A 22647-nucleotide genomic window follows, 5' to 3' on the forward strand; every position below is an offset into this window, starting at 1 on the left:
TTCAGGCATGCTTGGAGCCACACTCATATCCACAACTACATCACGGAGCTGTAGTGGAGTGTGCATCAAGCTTCAAATTCCTTGGTGTCCACATTTCTCAGGATCTCACCTGGTCCCTGAATTCCTCCATCCTGATCAAAAAGGCGCAACAGCACCTCTATTTCCTGCGGAGCATCAAGAAAGCTCACCTCTGTCCCAGGATACTGACGGACTTTTACCGCTGTACCATTGAGAGCATACTCACCAAGTGCATCTCAGTGTGTTATGGCAATTGTCCCATATCGGACCACAGAGCACTCCAGCGGGTGGTGAAAACTGCCCAGTGGATTATCGGCACCCAATTGCCCACCATTGAGAACATCTACCATAAACGCTGCCTGGGCAGGGTGAAAAGCATTATCAAGGATGTATCTCACCCTAACCATGGACTTTTTACTCTCCTTCCATCCAGTAGGCGCTACAGGAGCCTCTGCTCCCACACCAGCAGGCATAGGAAGAGCTTCTTCCCTGAGGCGGTGACCCTGCTGAATCTCACATCACAGCGCTAAGCTGTATTGCACCCATATTGTACTGTCTCAGTACTTTTATATTTGCGTGCCGTCGCACTTTTTATTCGCAGTTGTTTTGTAAATAACACTATTCTTTGCATCACACATCAAAGTTGCTGGTGAACGCAGCAGGCCAGGCAGCATCTCTAGGAAGAGGTACAGTTGACGTTTCAGGCCGAGACCCTTCGTCAGGACTAACTGAAGGAACAGCCAGTAAGAGATCACTTTTTAACCAACAGATCAACCCCCCCCCCCCACCGCCTTCCTGACTATCCTTTCGATACAGTGTGTATCCTTGGACATTAAGCTATAATCTGCTTTCAGCTATGATTCAATGATGCCTACAACACCATACATCCCAATCTGTAACTATGCTACAAGTTCATCTACCTTATTCTGTATACTGTGTGCATTCAAATACAACATCCTCAGTCCTGTATTCGTCCTTTTCAATTTTGTCTGCCTTTACATTACACATATCCTGTTGACTGCAATCTTGTCCTATCATCAGCCTCTACTTGCTCAGTCTCACTACACATTGCTTGCATTTGTAAACCAACTATCTTACCCTCAGCACTATCATTCATGTTCCCATTCGTGTGCCAAATTAGTTTAAACCCTCCCAAACAACTCTAGCCAACCTGTCCGCAAGGATATTGGACCCTCCTTGGGTTCAGCAGCAATCCATCCGTTTTGTACAAGATTACCTTCCCCAGAAGAGATCCCAATGATCCACAAGTCTGAACTCATGCTCCCTGCACCAGCTCTTCAGACATGTATTCACTTGCCTAATCATCCTATTCTTACCCTCACTGGCGTATGGCGCAGGGAGCAATCCAGAGATTACTACCCTGGAGGTCCTGTTTTTCAGCTTTCTCCCTCACTCCCTAAAATCTCTCTTCAGCACCTCCTCACCTTGTCTACCCATGTCACTGATGCCAATATACACACACTAAGACTTCTGGTTACTCACCCTCACCCTTGAAAATGCCACGGACCCAATCCGAGACATCCCTGACTCTGGTACCAGGAAAGCAACAAATCATCCAGGTGTCTCTGTCACACCCACAGAATCTCATCTCTGTTCCTCTGACTATGGAATCTCCTACCACCACCGTAGTCCTTTTCACGCCTCTTCTCTTCTGAGCTATAGCACTAGGTCACTGTCTCTCTCCCCCCTGGTAGGTGTCCCCCTCAACAGTATCTAAAAGTTATTTACTTATTATGGAGGGGAACAGCCACAGGTGTACTCTGCACTGCTGTGCATTTCTCCTCCTTCACCTCACAATCACCTGTCTCCTGCAGTATAGGGGTGATTACCTCCTTGTAGCTCCCATCTATCACCTCCTTATTCTCCCAAGTCAGAGGAACTGTCTTGAAGCTCTACCTTTTAAATCTTGATTGTGGACCTAAACGAAAGGTAGCTCTTTTTATGCACTCCCTCATGTAGATTGCCCAGCTCCTGCATGAAGTAATGCTGTGACATCAAAAAGGCAGAAAGATTATTCTGCATCAATGGAGCAAACTGACACTTTTCAAATTTCTGGCTCAAACATATCATGTAATACATATAATAATATTTGGCAATTCTGAGCATTTCACATTACTATTGAAAGAATTACCAAAAACCAAATATACAGGTGCTGGAAATACAAAAAGACAAAGAAAATGATAGGGATACACAAGTCATCACTGACGCAACATGAAAATCATTGTTTACAGCAGCAGTACGCTGTAAAGACAGAAGTCTATAAACTAGAAAAATAAATAAGTGGTGCAAAAAAAAAGTAACAAGGTAACATTCATGGACCATTCTGAAATCAGATGGCAGAGGAGAAGAAGCTATTCCTAAAACATTCAGTGTGGTTCTTCAGGCTCTCCTACTTCCTCTCTGATGGTAGTCATGAGACGAGTGCATATCCCAGATGGTGAAGTTCCTTAATGATGAGACACCACATTCCTGAGGCACCAGCCCTTGATGGTAGGAAGGGTTGTGCCCATGAAAGAGCAGCCTACATCACTCTGCAGCCTCTTGCAATCCTGTGCATTGGTGTCTCCATACCAGGCTGTCATACCAGTCAAAATGCTCCCCACCATACAACTGTAGAAATTCGCAAGAGTCTTTGGTGACATACCAAATCTCCTCAAACTCCTAATGAATCAGAGCCGCATCATGCCTTCTTTGTGATTGTATATATGGGGCCCAGCATAAATCCTGAGATGTTAACACCCAGGAACTTGAAAATGCTCACCCTTTCCACTGCTGACTCAACAAGGATTGCTGTGTATTCTTCTGACAACACCTTCCTCAAGTCCACCATCAATTCCTTCGTCTTACTGATGCTGATTGTTCTTGTTGTGATACCATTCAACTAGTCATCTGGGATTCTACCAGCAACAGTGATGCAAATGGGAAATTTATAGATGGTATTTGAGCTACACTTAGCCAGTCATGAGTGTAGAGAGAGCAGAGCAGTGGGCTAAGCATGCATCATTGAGATCAGCAAGATGTTATCACTGACATGCAATAGCTGTGGTCTCTCTGGAATAAGTTTAGAATCCAGTAACAGAAGGAGGTACATAGATCCAGTTCTTAGCACTGATGGAATAATAATATTGGAAGTAGAACTATGATCGCTAAAGAATAACCTGTGGCTTATCTTGTGGTTGCCTCAGTGCTCTAAAGTCTGTTGAAGTGAATGCAGGCCCTTGCTCAGGCTGGTGTCAATTCTAGTCAAAGCACTTCATTATGGTAGATGCAAATACTACTGGATGGTGGTTGATTTGTCAGATTGAGATCCATTAGAATAACAGTCATGATAAAGGATCATCAACCTTAAATATTAACTGTTGCTATTCCCACAGATGTGGCCCGACCTGCTATATGCATCTTAAATTTATATTGAAATGGAAGCTTAATAACTGAAAAATGCAGTTCTTTTATTAAAAGGTTATCATGTTGTCTTTAAGGGACGCATTTAGAAGTAACAAGTTAGAAAGTGGATATATACAATTGTCATTATCTTGAGATACAAACTTTTCATACTCCTTTTATCTGTACTTTCATAGCAGTTTTAAGAGAAACATTGGACTGAAGGCAGACAGAGGTGAACCAGGTTATCTTTCAATTTCTTTTGCCCCACTTCCCCCCACCACCCTCCATCTCCAAGTTCTAAAGTCATAATCACACAAATGAAATTTCTTTTACGTGGAAAACTAAGATTTTAGTGACTTACAGCATATTCAAGACACGAGACTGAAGATGTCAGCATATGGAGCAACACTTTACTGGAGAAACTCAGCAGGACAAGCAGCACCTCTACGAGTCCCATGAAAGGTTTTGACCTGCAACCTCAACAATTACTCAAAGTTCAAAAGTTCAAAGTAATTTTTTTTAAATCAAAGTATGTAATGACACATATACAACCTTGAGATTCATTTTCTTGCCATCCCCTGCCACCCCTGGCTCTCCCCTGCCACCCCCGACTGTGCCATCCGACCGGAAGGATTTTCGATCCATCGGATGGACCGCACGGCGTCTTCAGGCAAGATGAGGGGAGGTGGTGTCTGCCTACTGATCAACACTGCATGGTGCTCGGACACAGTGGCACTGACAAGTTCCTGCAGCCCGGACCTGGAACACCTGTCGGTGAAGTGTCGTCCCTACTATCTGCCACGGGAATTCACCTCAGTCATACTGACAGAGGTCTACATTCCCCCCCAGGCGGACGTAGGGTGTGCTCTGAACATACTGTATGCCAACATCAGTGAACTTGAGACCAGGTATCTGGAGACTTTGCTCATTACAGCCGGGGACTTAAACCAGGCCAACTTCAGAAAGGCACTGCCAAAGTTGTATCAAAATGTCTCCTGCCCCACTAGTGGCCCAGATATAGTTGACCACTGCTACACAGCAGTCAAGGATGCCTACCATTCCATCCCACGACCTCACTTCGGAAAATCGGACCATCAGGCCGTACTCCTCCTCCCAGCTTACAAACAGAAACTGAAGCAGGAGGTCACGGTGTCAAAAGTACTGTCGCGTTGGACGGAAGAAACGGACGAGGTCTTCCGTGACTGCTTTGAATCGGTGGACTGGTTAGTATTCAAAGACTCAGTAGCTAGCCTCGATGAGTATGCCTCAGCTGTCACGGACTTTATTTGGAAAATGCACAGAGGACTGTGTATCTCGCAAGACGATCCGCGTATTCCCTAACCAGAAACCTTGGATGAATTATGAGGTCACGTCCCTTTCGAAGGCTAGAGCTGCGGCTTTTAGGTCTGGGGATAGCAGTTGCTACATGGCATCCAGGCGTGAACTCCGGAAAGCCATTAAGGGCGCCAAGAGGCAATGTTGAGCCAAGTTGGAAGCCCAGGCTAACCAGAGGGATGCCAGTAGACTATGGCAGGGTCTAAATGAGATCACTGGGCACAAAGAAAAGGCTGGGAACATCAATAACTGTGGTGCTTCTCTTCCTGATGAACTTAACGTATTCTACGCAAGATGCGAACAGAAGAGGAGCATCCCTCTCCCTCCGGATGAACCGGACCTGGTGGCATCGAGATTCATCTTCACCGAGGAGGATGTTAGAAGAGCCTTCTTGAAGATAAATTCAAGGAAGGCGACGGGCCCAGATAGCATCCCGGGATGGGTTCTTTGGGCCTGTGCAAGCGAGCTAGCTGGAGTGTTTGCTGACATCTTCAACTGCTCCTTGCTTCAGTCTAAGATCCCCTCGTGTTTTAAGAAGGCAACGATAATCCCAGTGCCGAAGAAGAGCAAGGTGGCATGCCTGAATGACTATCGACCTGTGACTCTGACATCAATTGCTATGAAGTGCTTCGAGCGGGTGGTTATGGCACACATCAACCACAGCCTCGACGCTTTGCAATTCGCCTACCGGAGCAACAGGTCAACGGCAGATGCCATCTCCCTGGCCCTAACTTCCTCCTTAGAACACCTGGAGAATAAAGACGCATATGCAAGGCTCCTTTTCATTGACTACAGCTCTGCCCTTAATAACATCATGCCAAATAAACTGATTCCTAAGCTCCAGAACCTGGGCCTTAGCACTTAGATCTGCAGCTGGATCTTCAGCTTCCTCACAGACAGGACCCAGGCTGTAAAAGTAGGGGACAAGCTCTCCTCTACAGTCACTCCGAGCACTGGTGCCCCACAAGGCTGTGTACTCGGCCCCCTGCTGTACTCACTGTGCACCCATGATTGTGTAGCAAAGTTTCCATCAAACTCAATATACAAGTTTGCTGATAACAACAATTGTAGGCCATATCTCGAGTAATGATGAGTTTGAGTACAGAGAGGAAATTAAGAACCTGGTGGCATGGTGCAAAGACAATAACCTATCCCTCAACGTCAGTAAGACGAAGGAATTGGTTGTTGACTTCAGAAGGAGTAGCGGACCGCATGACCCAATTTACATCGGTGGTGCGCAAGTGGAACAGGTCAAAAGCTTTAAGTTCCTCAGGGTCAATATCACAAATGACCTGACTTGGTCCAACCAAGCAGAGTTCACTGCCAAGAAGGCCCACCAGCGCCTTTTCTTCCTGAGAAAACTAAAGAAATTTGGCCTGTCCCCTAAAACCCTCACTAATTTTTATAGATGCACCGTAGAAAGCATTCTTCTGGGGTGCATCACAACCTGGTATGGAAGTTGTCCTGTCCAAGACCGGAAGAAGCTGCAGAAGATTGTGAACACGGTGCAGCACATCACACAAACTAATCTTCCGTCCTTGGACTCACCTTATACCGCATGCTGTCGGAGCAGTGCTGCCAGGATAATCAAGGACACGACTCACCCAGCCAACACACTTTTCGTCCCTCTTCCCTCCGGAAGAAGGCTCAGGAGCTTGAAGACTCATACAGCCAGATTTGGGAACGGCTTCTTTCCAACTGTGATAAGACTGTTGAATGGATCCTGACCCGGACCTTGGCCGTACCCTCCAAATACCTGGACCTGCCTCTCGGTCTTTTTTTTTGCACTACCTTACTTTCCATTTTCTATTTATGACTTATAATTTAAATTTTTTAATATTTACTATCGATTTGTACTCCAGGGAGCGAGAAGCACAGAATCAAATATCGCTGTGATGATTGTACACTCTAGTATCAATTGTTTGACAAGTAGAAAGTAGAAAATTTACAGAATAAATACAATAGAATGAATGTAAAACTATACATTAACAAAGACTGACAAAAATGTGCAAAAGACAACTTGTGCAAATTGAAAAATCGTAATAAATAATTCTGAGAACATGAGTTACAAAGTTCTGAAAGAAAATCCATAGTTTGTGGAATCAATTCAGAGTTGATGTGAGTACTGTTTCAGGAGCCTGATGGTTGTAGGGTAGTAAATGTCCCTGAATCTGGTGGTGCAGGACCCAAGGCTCCTGTACTTCCTGCCTGATGACTGTAGCAAGAAAAGAGCATGGCCTGGATGGTGGCAGTCTTTGAAGATGGATGCAGCACTCCTTGTAGATGTGCTCAAGGGCGGCGAGGGCTTCACCTGTGATAGACTAGGCAACATCCACCACATTTTGTAAAACTTTTCCTTACTTGAATATTGGTGTTTCCATATCTGGTTGTGATGCAAACAGTCATCTGTAGAAGTTTGTCAAGGTTTTAGATGACATGTTGAATCTGCACAAACTTCTAAGAAAGTAGTGCTTTCTTCATAATGGCACTTATGTGCTGATCCCATGACAGAACCTCCAATATGATAATGCCAAAGAATTTAAATTTACTAAACCTCTCCATCTCCAATCCCCTAATGAAAACTGTCTCGTCGATTTCTGGTTGTTTCCTTCTGCAGTAAATAACCAGCTCTTTGGCTTTTCTGACATTGAGTGAGAAGTTGATGTTGTGGCAACATTCAACTAGATTTCCAATCTCCTGCCGTATGTTGATTTGTCACCACTTTTGATTTCTAGCTTAGTCTAGATTACAACTTCACATACGAGATTCCTTTTCTGGAGGTCATACCTGGACTTCTTATATTTTCCTGGTTGCCAGTTCTGAATGCCACCAATCTCACCCTCAGCAGATTGAGGATCTCTTGATTCATCCAGGACTTCTGGTTGAGAAACACTGAATGATTTTGTAGGGATACACTCATCCACATGTGTTTTCATAAAGTCAATGATAACTCTATTCCTTTGAGGAGGTGGTATCATCAGCAAACTTAAATATGGCATTGAAGCTGTTCTTAGCCACACAATTATAAGGCAAGTAGAGCAGGGAATTCAGCACCTGTACTGAACGAGAAGAACATGCTGACGTAGGCATCTTCATTGTCCAAATGTTCAAGAGCTGAATGAAGAGCATAAATGGCATCTACTGTTGACCAGTTGTGGCAGTAGGTAAATTGAAATGGATCCAAGTCACTCCTCTGGCAGGAGCAGGTATGGTTCATGACCAACCCCTCATAGCACTTTAACAGAGTGGATGTAAGTGTTACTGAATGACAGTCGTTGAGGAAGCCTACTACCACGTTTTTCTTGGAAGATTAGAGCCTGTTTCAAGCAGGTGTGTACCTCAGACTGCCAAAGCAAGAGGATAAAATGTCTGAAAACACACCAGTCAGTTGATTAGCACGTTTTCAGTACTCAGCCAGGAGCACCATCTGGGCCAGATACTTTCCGTGGGTTCACCCTCCTGAAGGATGCTCTCTCCTCGGCCTCAGCTGGAAATCACAGGGTCATCAGGGCGTGTGGTACTTTGTGAAAGTGCCTCCATGCTCTGTTGGTCAAAGGGAGTATAAAAGGCACTGAGCTCATCTGGGAGCAGAATATTGTGTTATTTAAGTTGCTTGATTTTGATTTGTAGGAAGTAATGGCATTCAAGCCCTGCCACAATTGTCAAGCATCCTTCTGTGATTCAAGTTTGGTCTGTAATTGCCACTTCACATGAGAGATGGCTTCCTGAAGGTCATAGCTGGACTTCTTGTACTTTACTAGGTTGTGAGACCTGAACCCCACCAATCTCGCCCTCAGCAGATTACATATCTCTTGGTTCACATCCAGGTCTTCTGATTGGGAAAGACCAAATGATTTTGTAGGGACACACTCACCCAGAAGCGTCTTATAAAGTCTGTGACAGCAGTGACATATACAATCAGTTCCTTTGAGAAGTCCTTGAACATGGCCCATTCTACTGACTCAAACCAATCTCATAGCCACTCCTACCCCTCCCGTCATCAACCCTTTGTTGTCCTCCACATGTTCCAAAACTCATCAAGAATCTCCAGCAGATGTGTGTTGCAATACATTTAGAATAAACTGCTCAATTCAACTTGAAGCTATCTTTTATTTTAAAAGGTGCATCAGGCTTAGCAAACTTATCCTATGAATAATTGAGCCAAAAATATTCAGCAACTTTTCCACAAATATTTCCTGAATTTAAGTATTATGCAAGGTATTACATAAGATTTACAATGCCCTACATGAAGAAGTGGAAAATAGGCTAGGTTTCCTATATGCAGCAATTGTTGCTGGAAGTAGATCCACGAACAAAGAGCTCCAGGAATCAGCCCAGTAGTAAACTCCTGTAATTAACCACTTGACCAGTTACAGATAAATGACCATCATTTAAGGCACCAATGTAACATGTAGTCATAGAATTGCACTTCAAAATGAGTGGAACTGAGATGAAAGAATTAGAAAAGAAAGAACTGAACAACATTCACAAATGTCTCAATTTATATGGATTACTTTCATTTCTTAACCAACTATACACGATTTTACAAAGGCCACTTTATAATCTTTCTCTCTTCAGCATCACTCAGCAATTTCTAATCAAGATAGGTCCATGCATTTGGTGAACTTTGACTAAAAAGTTAAAATTCATTTATTTAAAAGAAATAGTTGCTATGACGCAGAAGTAAACATTTGTCAACCACTGGTCATGAGTTTTACCAGCTGTATGGAAATCAACAAATAATTCATGCAAATTCAAGAGCAAGTGCCAATACCTTAAACAATAAAAAGGAAAACATCACAATATGTTACCCAAAACGTCCTTGGCTAACATTCCCAAACTGTCAGTCTGTAGGTGGACATGGAATGAAAGCCAAGGAACATGAAGATTACAAACAAGAGAAAATCTGCAGATGCTAGAAATCTAAGCAACACATACAAAATTCTGGAGGAACTCAGCAGGTCAAGCAGCATCTATGAAAGGAAGAGTACAGTCAACATTTCAGGCCAAGACTCTTCATCAGGACAGGAGAAAAAGATGAGGAGTCAAACTTGTGTTTAAATTGCCAGTTGTAAATGGCACAAGATTACAATAGCTATATTACTTCAGAATAGATTCCCTGTAATATTTTAAAATGACATATCATAGCTATTGTCTAATATATCTACCAATACCATTATTCAACAGAAACTACTTGTGTGAAAACTGAAAAATTACACATCTTCAAAACACACATCTGCTATTTTACTGAAGTATACCTTGTAAACTTAACATAACAAAATCCACAGAGAGACAGAGACAAAGACAAAGTGGCCCTCTTCATCACCAAAAGTGTTGAGTACACTATGTTGGGGAAATTTTGGAAAAACATTGTCCAGCAAAAAGTGAATGTCACTCTTCCATTACCACTCTTATAAGAAAAAGGAAGCAGGAATCAGCAAAATCCTTCAAGCCTTAACTGCATTTAGCAAAATGACACCTGACATATAAAAAATCCATTTGTCCATCAGATCCCCACCTATTTCCAAGCACTATTTGTCCAACAATTTATCGATTACACTTTACGCAGTCACATGCAATTATATTTAATTAGTTACCTAGGTTTTCAATATCTAACCATAGATCGTGCTTTAGCAATGTCAATTTTCATCTTTACAAGTTACAAATTCTCTCTTCATCCCTGACAATCCTGTCCATTTTACCTGATCTACTGCTGAAACCTTCATTCATACTTTTGCTCACTTTAAAGTTCACTATTCTGGCACAAGTCTGACCAGCCACACTAGTTCCAATCACTGACTCAAAAACATATCCAAACATTCTTCCAATTCATATTTAATTGGGTAGCTTATTAAAATGGGTACATTAAAAATCTAAATCATTTTAAAAATCAAATATGGGCACACCCTTGTCCCTCTAATATCTCCATTGGCTCCAAACCTCTAAGGCATCTGCACTCCTCCAATTCTGGCATTTTGGCTATTAACAACATTATCACTTATGAACCTCTAACACTATCCAGCCAATTTTTACTATTGTCAACTCCCTTTCAACTACAAAATGAAATTTCCTCTTGAAATCTGACCTCCTTTCTGGCTTCCCTTTCACATTTAAGGCATTTCATAAAATCTATATCTACTCAGTCTTTAGGACACCTTTCTCGGTGGGATTACTGTTACATTTTTACAACATACCCGGGGACGTTTAAAATGTTTTATATATAGATTTTTTTTGTTACGGGACTCATTCAAATCACTTCATCTTCACTCTTGTGGTTTATGACATCACCTCACTAGCTCAATCATAAACCCGTTGGGGGACCATTGCACAATTTCCATCCTTGGATGCATTTTTGAAGAAAATTTCTATAATAATGAGATTTTCCCAGCAGAAGCAAACGGGAGAGGGGAACGGGAATCCAAAAGTGTAACACTTAAGATTTCTCAATAGGGAAAAAAAACGTACTACGGCTCCTCTTTCCATTAAACACGATAAAACTTCCCTCATGTGACTACCAGAAGGGCATACAGGTAGCGTCCACATCGATGAGAAAATAGTTGACAGGTCAAAACACCCCCACTTTCGAGCCAAAGCTCCGAGCCCCTCCTCTAACTGAGGCACTAAACCGCAGATACCGACCCTCCACCTTCCCCGCTTCTCTACCTCGGTGACAGTTAAGCGCGACGCCCGCGGCTCTTATCCTCGGCACATACTCACCTGTCATTAACACAATCTCCACGAGATATCAAAGAGTTATAACCAACGCTACTTAAGATAATTTGGGCTCCTTCTACCCCTGTCCCTCTCCTCCTTCTTTAAAACAGCAGTTTTACAGAGGCGCTTTTCCTGACGTAAACCCTCCTCCAAGCACCACGTCGATTTTTTTTCCCCTGCTGACTTTCCCAGCCTGCTTCGCGAACTTCGCTCCTCTTCTCCACTATTGTCCCCATTCCCAAGGGTCAGTCGACCTCCTACCCGGCGTCCTCCGCGGTGCTAAATTCCTTCTCCACCCTGCCCTTCTGTCCAGCGTCCTTTGCGATGCCAAATTCTTTCTCCATCCTGCCCTTCTGTCCGGCGTCCTTTGCTATGCCAGCGTTCTCTGCCCTATCCTCCCTCCCGGCATCCATTGCGAGAGGCTTTGCGATGTAATGGTTTGGCGGTTAAATTGAGTGTCACTATGTGTTAATTTCCCGCGTTTAAAGGTGTGAGGATGGCCGAAGGTGATGTTCAGCCGGGTCCGGGTCAGTGCAATCCAACTTTATGTTTTGGGCAGGTGAGTGATGCGGTGGTTTAAATGTGCCTTGAGTAGTTTTGCTCAACCAATGTGTAATTTCTGCTGCTTCTGACTGTAGTTTGAAGTCTGTGTTGGCTGAAAATGCCATACAGTCATGAAAGGTTGTTACATTTGGGATTCATGTCGTTATGGAAAGATACACAATGGAAACAGGCCCTTCGGCGACCCAGACCACGCCGACCATCAACCAACCATTAAAAACAATTCTCGGATTGGCATCGCTCACTAGAACACAATGTGGCTGATTAACCTACCAACCTTCCCGCCTTCGGGATATGGGAGGCAACCCAGTTAGTCATAGGGATAACATGCAAACCCTCCACAGGCAGCATCGCGGTCAACTGGCTTTCTGAAGCCGTGAGGTCGCTGCACCGTTAGATCAGCAGATCGACCCAAGTTCCATCTGAAGTGTAGCTGAAAGATGAGGAATAATTTTAACAAAGTATATAAACATAATTTCACCTTCCATTTTAAAGACATCCTTTGTAGGCTTAGAATTGTGGTTCAATGACAAAAACTTGGCTTGATATACAGTACTGTCGTCCGGCGCCATCATTTGTTACAAACACGCAATTACGACTTAATTTAAAGGATTTCCCGGATTTTTAAAAAATCGACTCTACAAGTGTAATTAAACCTTATGACATGGGAGCAGAATTAGGCCATTCAGCCCATCGGGTCTGCTCTGTCATTCCAACATGGCTTATTTATTATCCCTCTCAACACCGTTCTTCTGCCTTCTCCCCGTAGCCTTTGACCTCCTGACTTATCAAGAACTTATCAACTTCCGTCTTAAATATAAACAGAGGTTTGGCTTGCACAGCCATCTGTGGCAGTGATTTCCATAAATTCACCACCCTCTGGCTAAATAAATTTTTCCTCATCTCTGCTCTAAATTCAATTCTGATGCTGTGCTCTATGGTCCTAGACGTCCTCCAATATTGGAAACGTCCACTTTATCCAGACCTTTCAATATTTGACAGTTTGCAGTGAGATTCCCCCTTCATTCTTCTAAACTCCAGTGGGTACAGACCCCGAGCTATCAAATGCTCCTCATATGTTAACTCTTTTATTCCTGGCATCATTCTCTTGAACCATCTCTGGATCCTCTCCAATGCCAGCACATTTTTTCTTAGAGCAGGAGTCCAAAACTGCTTACGGTACTCTCAAGTGCTTTTTGACCAATGCTGTATAAACCTCAACATTTTATCTGTAGTACTGTATTTGTACTGTAGACGCCTTGAAATGATTGCTAGCATTGTATTTGCCGCCTTTACCACATACTCAACCTGCAAGTTAACCTGCACGAGGACTTGCAAGTCCCTCCGCACCTCTGATTTTTGAATTCTCCCCCCATTTAGAAAAGAGTCTACACTATTATTCCTTCTGCCAAAGTACATGACCATGCACTTCCCTACAGTCTATTCCACCCGTCACTTCTTTGCCCATTCACCCAAGTGGATAAAGACATTCCAGTCAAGATAGCGCCTGTGTACAACACTCCCATGGTCAACATCTTCTGAATAGACAACATTTCACTTCTTTTATGTTTGTTTTTCATCTTGAATGTGATCCTGGAACTGTGGGAGCCTGTGATTTGCAGTTGGGAGATCATTTGGATGTTTCTGTGCTCTTGTCTCCAAGAGGATTCGGAAAGACAGGCAGCATGTGTGAACCTTGTGCGAAGGCTGGAGGGTGGGGTGCGAGCCGATGTTGAACTCTGTTTTGCTGATTAAAGCTTCCGTTGTTCACCAATTAAAGTGATGAGGGAGATCAAAACATCAAGGCAAATGCAGAAGGTGGGTGCCAGCTGCCTGCCTTTAGATCGCTGGTGGGATTGCTCTGCTGCTGGAGAGAGGAGAGCCTACCACTGTACCTCGAGGCTATTACTGCATTTTAGATATAGACTTGAACAACTGACTATTTTTTTCAGTCTTATAGTTTTTTTATATTCTGTTTTTCATCAGATCTTTCTCATTTTTTTTGTGGGGAGGGGGGATTTGGGAGTTGATGATTGTGCTGCAGTTCTTTTCTTTCTTGGTTTTGTGACTATCTGGAGAAGAAGAATTTCAGAGTTGTATACTTTGATAATAAACGAACCTCTGAGCCTTTGAAGTCCTTCTGCGGACACCTTGCTTCCTCAAGACTACCTGCTCCTCCACCTATCTTCATTTCGTCAGCAAACTTGGCCACAAAGCCATGAATTCCTTCGTCCAAATAATTGACATATAACATGAAAAGCAATAGTGCCAACACCGATGCCTGTGGCATGCCACTAGTCACCAGCAGCCAACCAGAAGAGACCCCCTTTGACTCTTGGTAGTCAGTCATTCTTTTATCCATGCTAGTACCTTTGCTGTAATACCAGGGGCTCTTAACTTGTTAAACAGCCTTGTGTGACAATTTGTCATAGGCCTTCTGAAAATCAAAATAAATAACATCCACTGACTCTTCTTTGTCTGTCCTGCTTGTTATTTCTTCAAAGAATTCGAACAGATTTGTCAGGCTAGATTTCCCCTTTAGAAAACCATGCTGACTTTGGCCTATTTTATCATGTGCCTCCAAGTAGCTAGAAACCTCATCATTAATAATAGACTCCAACATCTTTCCAACCACTGAAGTCAGGCTAACCAGCATATTGTTTCCTTTCGTCTGCCTTCCTCCCTTCTTGAAGAGTGAAGTGACACTTACAATTTTCCAATCTTCAGGAACCTCAGGAATTTAGTGATTCTTGAAAGATTACTACTGATGCCTCCATAATCTCTTTAGCTACCTCTTTCAGAACCTTGGGGTGTAGCCCATTTGGTTCAGGTGACTTATCAACCTTCAGGCTTTTCAGCTTCCCAAGTACAGTACCTACTCTTTAGAAATAGCAACAACACTCACTTTTGCCCCCTGACATTCTCAAATTTCTGCTAGTATCTCCACAGTGAAAACTGACCATTTCTTTGTCCCCTATTACTGCCCCTCTAGCTTCATTTTCCAGTTGTCCTAGATCCACTATCATCTTTCTATATTACATGCTTCTATATTATTGACTAGCTTACTTTCATATTTGATCTTTTCCCTCTTCACGGCTTTTTAGCTGCCTTCTGTTGGTTTTAAAAGCTTCCCAATCTTCTATCTTCTCACTATTTTTTGCTATATTATATGCCCTCTCTTTTGCTTTATTGCCATCTTTGACTTGACTTGTCATCCATGGTTGCCTCGTCCTCCCTTCAGAATACTTCTTCATCTTTCCTGCACCTTCCAAGTGTCCCTCAAACTCCAGCCATTGCTTTTCTGCCATCATCGTTGCTAGTGTGCCCTTCCAGTCATTTTTGGCCTGCTTCTCTCTCATGCCTCTGTGATTCCCTTGACTTCACTGTAATACTGATACATTCAATTTTATCTTCTACTTCTCAAACTGCAGGGTGATTTCTATCATATGATCACAATCTCCTAAAGGTTCCTTTACCTTCCAAATCAAATCCGGGTCACTCCAAACACCCAATCCTGAAATGCTGTTCCCCAAGTGGGCTCAAGCACAAGCTGCTTTAAAAAGCCATCTCATAGGCATTCTACAAATCCCTCTCTTAGGATCCAGCACCAACTAGATTTCCCCAATCTGTCTGTATATTGAAATCTCCCCCATGATTTCACAACATTGCCCTTCTTACATGCCTTCTCTATCTCCCGGTCTAATCTGTAGTTCACATCCTGGCTAATATTCGGTCACCAGTATATAACCCCCATCAGGGTCCTTTTACCCTTGGAGTTTCTTTACTCTACCCGCAAGGATTCCACATTTTCTGATTCTATGTCACCTTTTTCTTAGGATTTGACTTCATTTTTTACCAATGGAGCCACTCCACCCCCTCTGCCTACCTGTCTGTCCTTTTAATACAATGTGTATCCTTGGATGATAGGATCCCAACTATGATCTTCTTTCAGCCAAAGCTCAGAGATGTCCATATCATAACTGCACCATAAGATCATCTACATTATTCCATATACTGCGTGCATTCAAATATAACACCTTCAGTCCTATAATGTTTCCCTACATTGTAAAGTTTTTTTTATACCAGCCTGCTTGCTCAAGGAAGAAGAAAATACTGTACTCGTCAAGTAAACTTCAAGCTTTGTTGGACTATTAATTCCAGTGTGTTCTGGAACAGCCGAGTTTATTTGCTTAACATTTCAGGACTTCTGGTCAACGTGGTGCCTGCATACAACGCTCCTTCAGTCAATATCTTCTGGATAGATCATGAAACCATATATTTCACTTCTTTTATGTCTTTCATGTTTGTATTTTGTCTTGGATGTGATTTTCGAACTGTTGGAGCCTGTGGTTTGCTGTTTAGAGATTGCTTGGGTGTACCAACACTCCAGTCTTCAAGAGGATTCCAGGAGGTAGAGGCAGCATGTGCGAACCTCATGGCGGGCGGGTTGTGAGCAGATGTTTGACTCCATTTCACCAATTAAAGCTTCCGTTGTTTGGCGATTTAAAACTGCAAGGGAGATTGAAACATCGAGATGAATTTAGAAGCTTGGAGATCGTTTGGGTGTTTCAGTGCTCTGCAGTCTCAGAGGATTACCGAAAACAAAGGCCATGTGCGTGAACTTTGTGGCAAGAAGGCTGTGGAACAGGGCGACTCCATTTCGCTGATTAAAGTTCATGAATTAAAGTAATAAGGGAGATTGAAGCATTAAGGCGAGTGTGCCAGTTGCCAGTCTTTTGATTGATCTGCTACAGAGGGGGGAAACATCTGCCACTGGGCCCAGAGACTACGCCTCAGATTTTTCTCATTTTGGATGTGGACTTGGACCATAGACTTTTTAAGAATCGATGTGTCTCTTCTGTTTTTGTTCATTTTTTTGTGTGGGGAAGGGAGTTTTGGGGGTAGATGATCATTGATACCTTTCTTTTCTTTCTTGGTTTCATGGCTACGCAGAGAAGAATTATTTCGGGTTGTGTACTTTTGGTGAACCATGTTGAATTTTCTGTTTCTGCATTAGTATGACCTAAAATGTGATCAGATCTTCGTGCAAATCCCAAAACTAGATAAGGAGAACCCAATTAAATAAATAACACAAAAATCATTGTACTTGTTCATTTATTAATTGAAAGAAATGATCCAGTGTTGCATGTATTTCTTAGAAAAAGTATGTGAACCTCTGGGGAAATACCTTCTTCAAAAGCTGTTTGGAGTCAGGTGTTCCAATCAATGAGATGAGATTGGAAGTGTGGGTTGTAGAGGTACCCTGTCCTATTTTAAAAAACAACATAAAGTCAGGTAGCTGACAGAGCCTGCTCTTCTCAAGAAAGATCTGTTTATGTGCACTATGCCTTGATCAAAACGACTTTCAGAGGAGAATTGTACAGTTGAATTAAGCTGTAAAAGGCTACAAAAGCATTTCCAAAGACCTGAGTGTTCATCAGTCCACAGTAAGAGAAATTGTCCACAAATGGAGGAAATTCAGTACTGTTGCTACTCTCCCTAGGAGTGGGCATCCTGCAAAGATCACACCAAGAGCCCAATGTATAGGGCTGAAGAGGGTGAAAAAGAACCCAAGCGTAACAGAAAAGACCTACAGAAATCTTTAGAACTTGCTGAAGTCTCTGTTCATGTGCACACCATAAGAAAAACACTGAACAAGAATGGTGTTCATGGAAGGACACTACGGAGAAAACCACAGCTTTCCAAAAAAAGCTTTGCTGCACATCTCAAGTTTGCGAAAGACCTCATGGATGTTCTACAACACTTCAGGGATAATGCTCTGGACAGGTGAGACAAAAGTTGAACTTTTTTGGCAGAAATGCACGCTGCTATGTTTAGAGGAAAAAGGGCACTGCACACCAACACCAAAACCTCACCCCACCTGTGAAGCATGGTGCAAAGAGCATCATGGTTTGGGGCTGCTTTGCTTCTTCAGCCTGGACAGCTTACAATCATTGAGGGAACAATGAATTGGAAATTGTATCAAGACATTTTACAGGGGAATATCAGGGTAGCAGTCCGTCACCTGAAGCTTAATACAAGTTGGATATTGCAACAAGACAGTGATCTGAAAGACAAGTGGAAATCAACAACCGAATGGTTTAAAAAGAAGAAAAAGTTGTGTTTTGGAATGGCCGAGTCAAAGTCCTGACCTTAATCCTATAGAAATGTTGTGGAAGGACCTGAAGCAAGCAGTTTGGACAAGGAAGCCCAGCAACATCCCAGAGTTGAAGCAGTTTTTTAAGGAGGAATGGCCTAAAATTCCTTCAAGCTGATTGTGCAGGGCTGATCAACAGTCACCTGAAGCGTTTGGTTGAAGTTGTCACGCCAGTTACTGAAAGCAAAGGTTCACAGTTTTCCAACAAATACAGGTAATATCGGGTCACTTTTCCCAATAATGTTTTGTGTTTATATATTTATTTAGGTTCTCTGTCTAGTTTTAAGGCTTGCAGGAACATTTTAGGTCATATTTGTGCAGAAATTGAGAAAATTCTACAGGGTTTACTAACTTTCTAGCACCACTGTAAATGAACCTTTGCACAGTTTGTTATTTCAACCCATGATAAATCATCAGTATGAATTTAAAGCAGGGGTTCCCAATCTTTTTTATACCATGAATCACTACCATTAACCAAGAATTTAACAATTTACATTTTGGATAAAATTGTTATTTGCAATAAAACTTACTGATTTATCATTTACAATGAAATTGGAGGAAGAAATCTAAGATCTGTTGCTTCTTGCAATAGGCAGCATCTTGAATCTTCTGTGCATTTTACAACAAGAGAGAAGCAGACTATACCTGCAGTACAATTTCCTGTTCATTGATTATTTAAAGGTACATTAATTAGTGTAATATTCAGTGAGAATATGAGTGGTGGGGTGGAGGTAAGTCCCTACCAGATGAGGTTTAAGACACTCCTTTCCTCCACCAGCCTGCAGGTCACCCTCGTAGCGCCTGCTTAGCTTCCACCCACCCGACTGGGGTCACATGAAGCCATAGAAGCAGGTGGTAGATGGTCATATGAGCAGCTGGTGCATATCACGTGTTCTGGTTATGTGAGCACTGACGTCAGGCAGATGATCTCTGAAGAGTATTGATAATGGCTGGGGTCACCCATCTTATAAAGACACTGCCCAGAAGAAGGTAATGGTAAACCACTTCTGATGGGGGGGAAAAAGTTGCCAAGAGCAATTATGTTCATGAGACTATGATCAGCTACATCGTACAAGACAGCACATGATGATGATTCAGTAAGACTAGCGAATGCTAATCAGGGTAGAAATTTTAATTTAATGTTCACATACCCCGATGCTAGCAAGTTCAAATATCAGTTATAAAACTAATTTTCCTCCTATTTTTTCTATCCCTTACATGTAGAAACTGCAAACTGATGCAGCACATGATACTATTTGCAGCAATACTAGTGACTGAAATTTTTGACTCAGTCATTCTACTTCAGCCCATGGAAAATTGCTTGGCAAACAAAGATGATCAATTATATTTAAAGAGGTAAACTTTCATGATCCCAGTAATCAAGTGGTAAAATGGATAATTTCGGTGCTTGAGAGATGTTAATTATTTTGGGTACGTATATTAATAAAATCAACCCTATTGTTAGCAATAATCATGTTTATTCTAAACAAAGTGTAAATTTTATTAAAATAAAATGTTTTACTTACTGTACTCTTCCACCAAAAATATTTCTGATGGCATTTGTACTCAGTAACTCAGTTCAGAAAATAGCCGGAGGTGAAAGGTGAATATTAACAAATTATTTTGATGCGAAGTTCCTCCCACCAGTGTCTAACTGTGCTGCAACTGATAGAATTCTAAGTTTGCTGTCCAGTAATCAGAGTCACAAAATTCAATGCGCCAACTTAATTCAATGATCTCAATAACTCAGCATTTGGGGTAATGCAGGATTAAATGTATGCCCACTATCCTCTGATTCAGTAGCGTAGTACATAATGCAATTGTTCGCTAAGTCATTGGATAGTAAACTTTAAAACTGAAATTAATCTTGTTTCTTTCAAACAATATAGAACACATGAAGTAACTCAACTGTATCAAGTTAATTCCATTGTTTTTCTCCATTATAGTATCAGTATACAGCTGAGGAATATCAGGCAATCCAGACTGCATTGCAAAGGCGCCTGGGCCCAGAATACATTAGTCAACGTCCAGCAGGAGGAGGGCAAAAGGTAAATTGAAATGTTGTTTTCTGAAATGAAATTGCGGTGTTTTCTAAGATTAAAAATCATACACATGAATAAGATCTTTCCCTCCAGTTTTCCCTGATCTCATCCCATCCTTCACCTATCACAAAGACATCCTTAGCCATCTTTTCACTTTCCTTTCTGGTGTTGGGCAAGGCAAAGGATGCTAGCAAAGTATTAATCATAATAGAGATGGTAAAGATATGAAAACTGATATATTGATAAGATTAATCTTGCTTAAGTTAGATATTGTGCCTTGAAAAAGTATTCAAACCCCCCCCCCCGCCCCCCGGAAGTTTTCATGTTTTATTGTTTTACAACATTGAATTACAGTGGATTTAATTTGGCAAACACGAGGAAATCTGCAGATGCTGGAATTTCAAGCAACACACAAAAAATGCTGGTGAATGCAGCAGGCCAGGCAGCATCTATAGGAAGAGGTACAGTCGACGTTTCAGGCCGAGACCCTTTGTCAGGTCGACAGTTAAGTCAATCATCTAGAAATGGAAAGAATATGGCACAGTTGTAAATCTACCTAAAGCAGGCAGTCCTGAAAAACTGAGTAACAGTGTGAGAAAGGGACCAAGAGACCTTTGACAACTCTGGAGCAGTTGCCAGCTTCAGTGGCTGAGATGGGAGGGACTGCGCATCCAGCAACTGTTGCCTGGATGCTTCACCAGCCACTGTAATGGGAGAGTGGCAAAGAGAAAGCCACTGTTGGGGGAAACAATATTCTCATGAAATCTCGGCTAGAATTTGCCAAAAGACATGTGAGACTCTGAAGTCAGCTGGAAGAAGGTTCTATGGTCTGATGAAACCAAATCGAGCTTATTGGCCATGAGACTAAACACCATATGTCATCTAAGACACACCATCCCTACCGTGAAACATGGTGTGGCTGCATCATACTGTGGGGATGCTTCACTGTAGCAGGCCTTGGAAGGCTTGTGAAGGTAGAGGGTTAAATGAATGCAGGGAAATTCCAGAGGAAAACTTGATGCAGTCCACAAGAGAAATGCAACTTGGGAGAAGATTTGTTTTCCAGCAGGACAGTGACCCCAGTGTAAAGCCAAAGCTACACAGGAATGGTTTAAAAACAGCAAAGTTAATGTCCTAAAGTTTCCAAGTCAGAGTCCATACTTCAATCCAATTGAGTATTTGTGGCTGGACTTGAAGAGGGCTTTTTACTCACAATTCCCATGCAATCTGACAGAGCTTGAGCAGTTTTGTAAAGAAGAATGGGGGAAAATTGCAGTGTCCAGATGTGCAAAGCTGATAAAGATCTATCCACACAGACTCAAGGATGTAATTGCTGCCAAAGGTGCATCTCCAAAACACTGACTCAAAGGGGGTGAATGATTATGCAATTAATTATTGTTAATTTTTTGTTTCTCTAAATTCCTGCATGATACACATATTCTGAAATTATACTTGTGTTCAGCTTCAAGCGATCTATCATAAAGAAAAGATATTTCTAAGGAAGCAACACTTACGAAAAATTTATTGTCCGGTGTAATAATCTAATCTTCCCTAGATATAAGATAGTGCGAGAGGATTTCAAAGTGATAAATTGATGAAGGGTTAACTATAGAGCAGTCAGTTTAATTTCAGTGATGGGTAACATTTTTGAAGCATTAATAAGGGAAAATGGCCAAGAGTGTCTTTAACTAATGTAATTGATTTTTTTGAAATACCAGAGATTGATTAATATAATTGAGTAGATAGTGCCCATGTGGTTTTAAGTATTGCACAAAATGCCACATAAAAGTCTGGTTAGCATAATTGAAACCTGTGGAACGGAGAGTCACAGTCAAGTTTATTGTCATGTGCACAAGTACATGTATCTGCAATTGCAACGACAAACCTGTTTGTTGTAGAATGACAGGCATGTTGTATCAGATAAGCAGCATTCACAAGAAAAACATGAAAAATTATGCCCAGATTTTAGAAGAACACAAATAGAACAAAAATCCATCTGAACAAAATTCCTTTATTTTTATTTTTTTCTCTACTAAACGAGTAATTTTGCACCTCCCTTATTATATTCCACCTGCCAATCTTTTACCCAGGGATTATCAAGGGATATAAAACCTTGGGCAATCAGCTATGCATTTTCAATAATTGAAAACTCTGCATAACTTGCACTTGCTCAAATTGACTCTATTTTATCGACAATAAGGTGTTGTTTGAGTGCTTCTGTTTAGGTATAATCCAATTTCTCAGTGAAGGTATTTGATTCCAGGCATTTAGGTCTGGAACTCAAGAACCTGGACACAGTCAGGCTGAAATAATCTTTCACAAGTTGGCTTGTATTTGTCAACACTTTTTTGCACACGCCATCAGATGTCATTTGGAGTAATAGGCATCCTTCACATAATTAAAACTTCGAAAGAA

General features: G+C 41.9%; 2 protein-coding genes across 7 annotated transcripts in view; one reads left to right on the top strand and one right to left on the bottom strand.

Annotated features, from left to right (window-relative positions):
- Positions 1-11620, bottom strand: part of LOC134351632 (ELKS/Rab6-interacting/CAST family member 1-like) — a 784451-nt gene extending 772831 nt beyond the window's left edge. For all 3 annotated transcript variants that reach the window (XM_063058045.1, XM_063058044.1, XM_063058043.1), the window contains exon 1: positions 11476-11620. The gene's annotated coding sequence lies outside the window, so the exon portion shown is untranslated. The remainder of the gene's footprint in view (positions 1-11475) is intronic.
- Positions 11621-11804: 184 nt separating this feature from the next.
- Positions 11805-22647, top strand: part of LOC134351634 (DNA repair protein RAD52 homolog) — a 46624-nt gene continuing 35781 nt past the window's right edge. For all 4 annotated transcript variants that reach the window (XM_063058047.1, XM_063058049.1, XM_063058051.1 and 1 more), the window contains exons 1-2: positions 11805-12031; positions 20137-20238. In XM_063058047.1, coding sequence (XP_062914117.1) covers positions 11969-12031; positions 20137-20238 — 165 coding nt within the window. In that variant the 5' untranslated portion in view covers positions 11805-11968. The remainder of the gene's footprint in view (positions 12032-20136; positions 20239-22647) is intronic.

Source organism: Mobula hypostoma, chromosome 9 (genome assembly GCF_963921235.1).
Source record: "Mobula hypostoma chromosome 9, sMobHyp1.1, whole genome shotgun sequence".
In the NCBI taxonomy this organism is placed as follows: Eukaryota; Metazoa; Chordata; class Chondrichthyes; order Myliobatiformes; family Myliobatidae; genus Mobula; species Mobula hypostoma.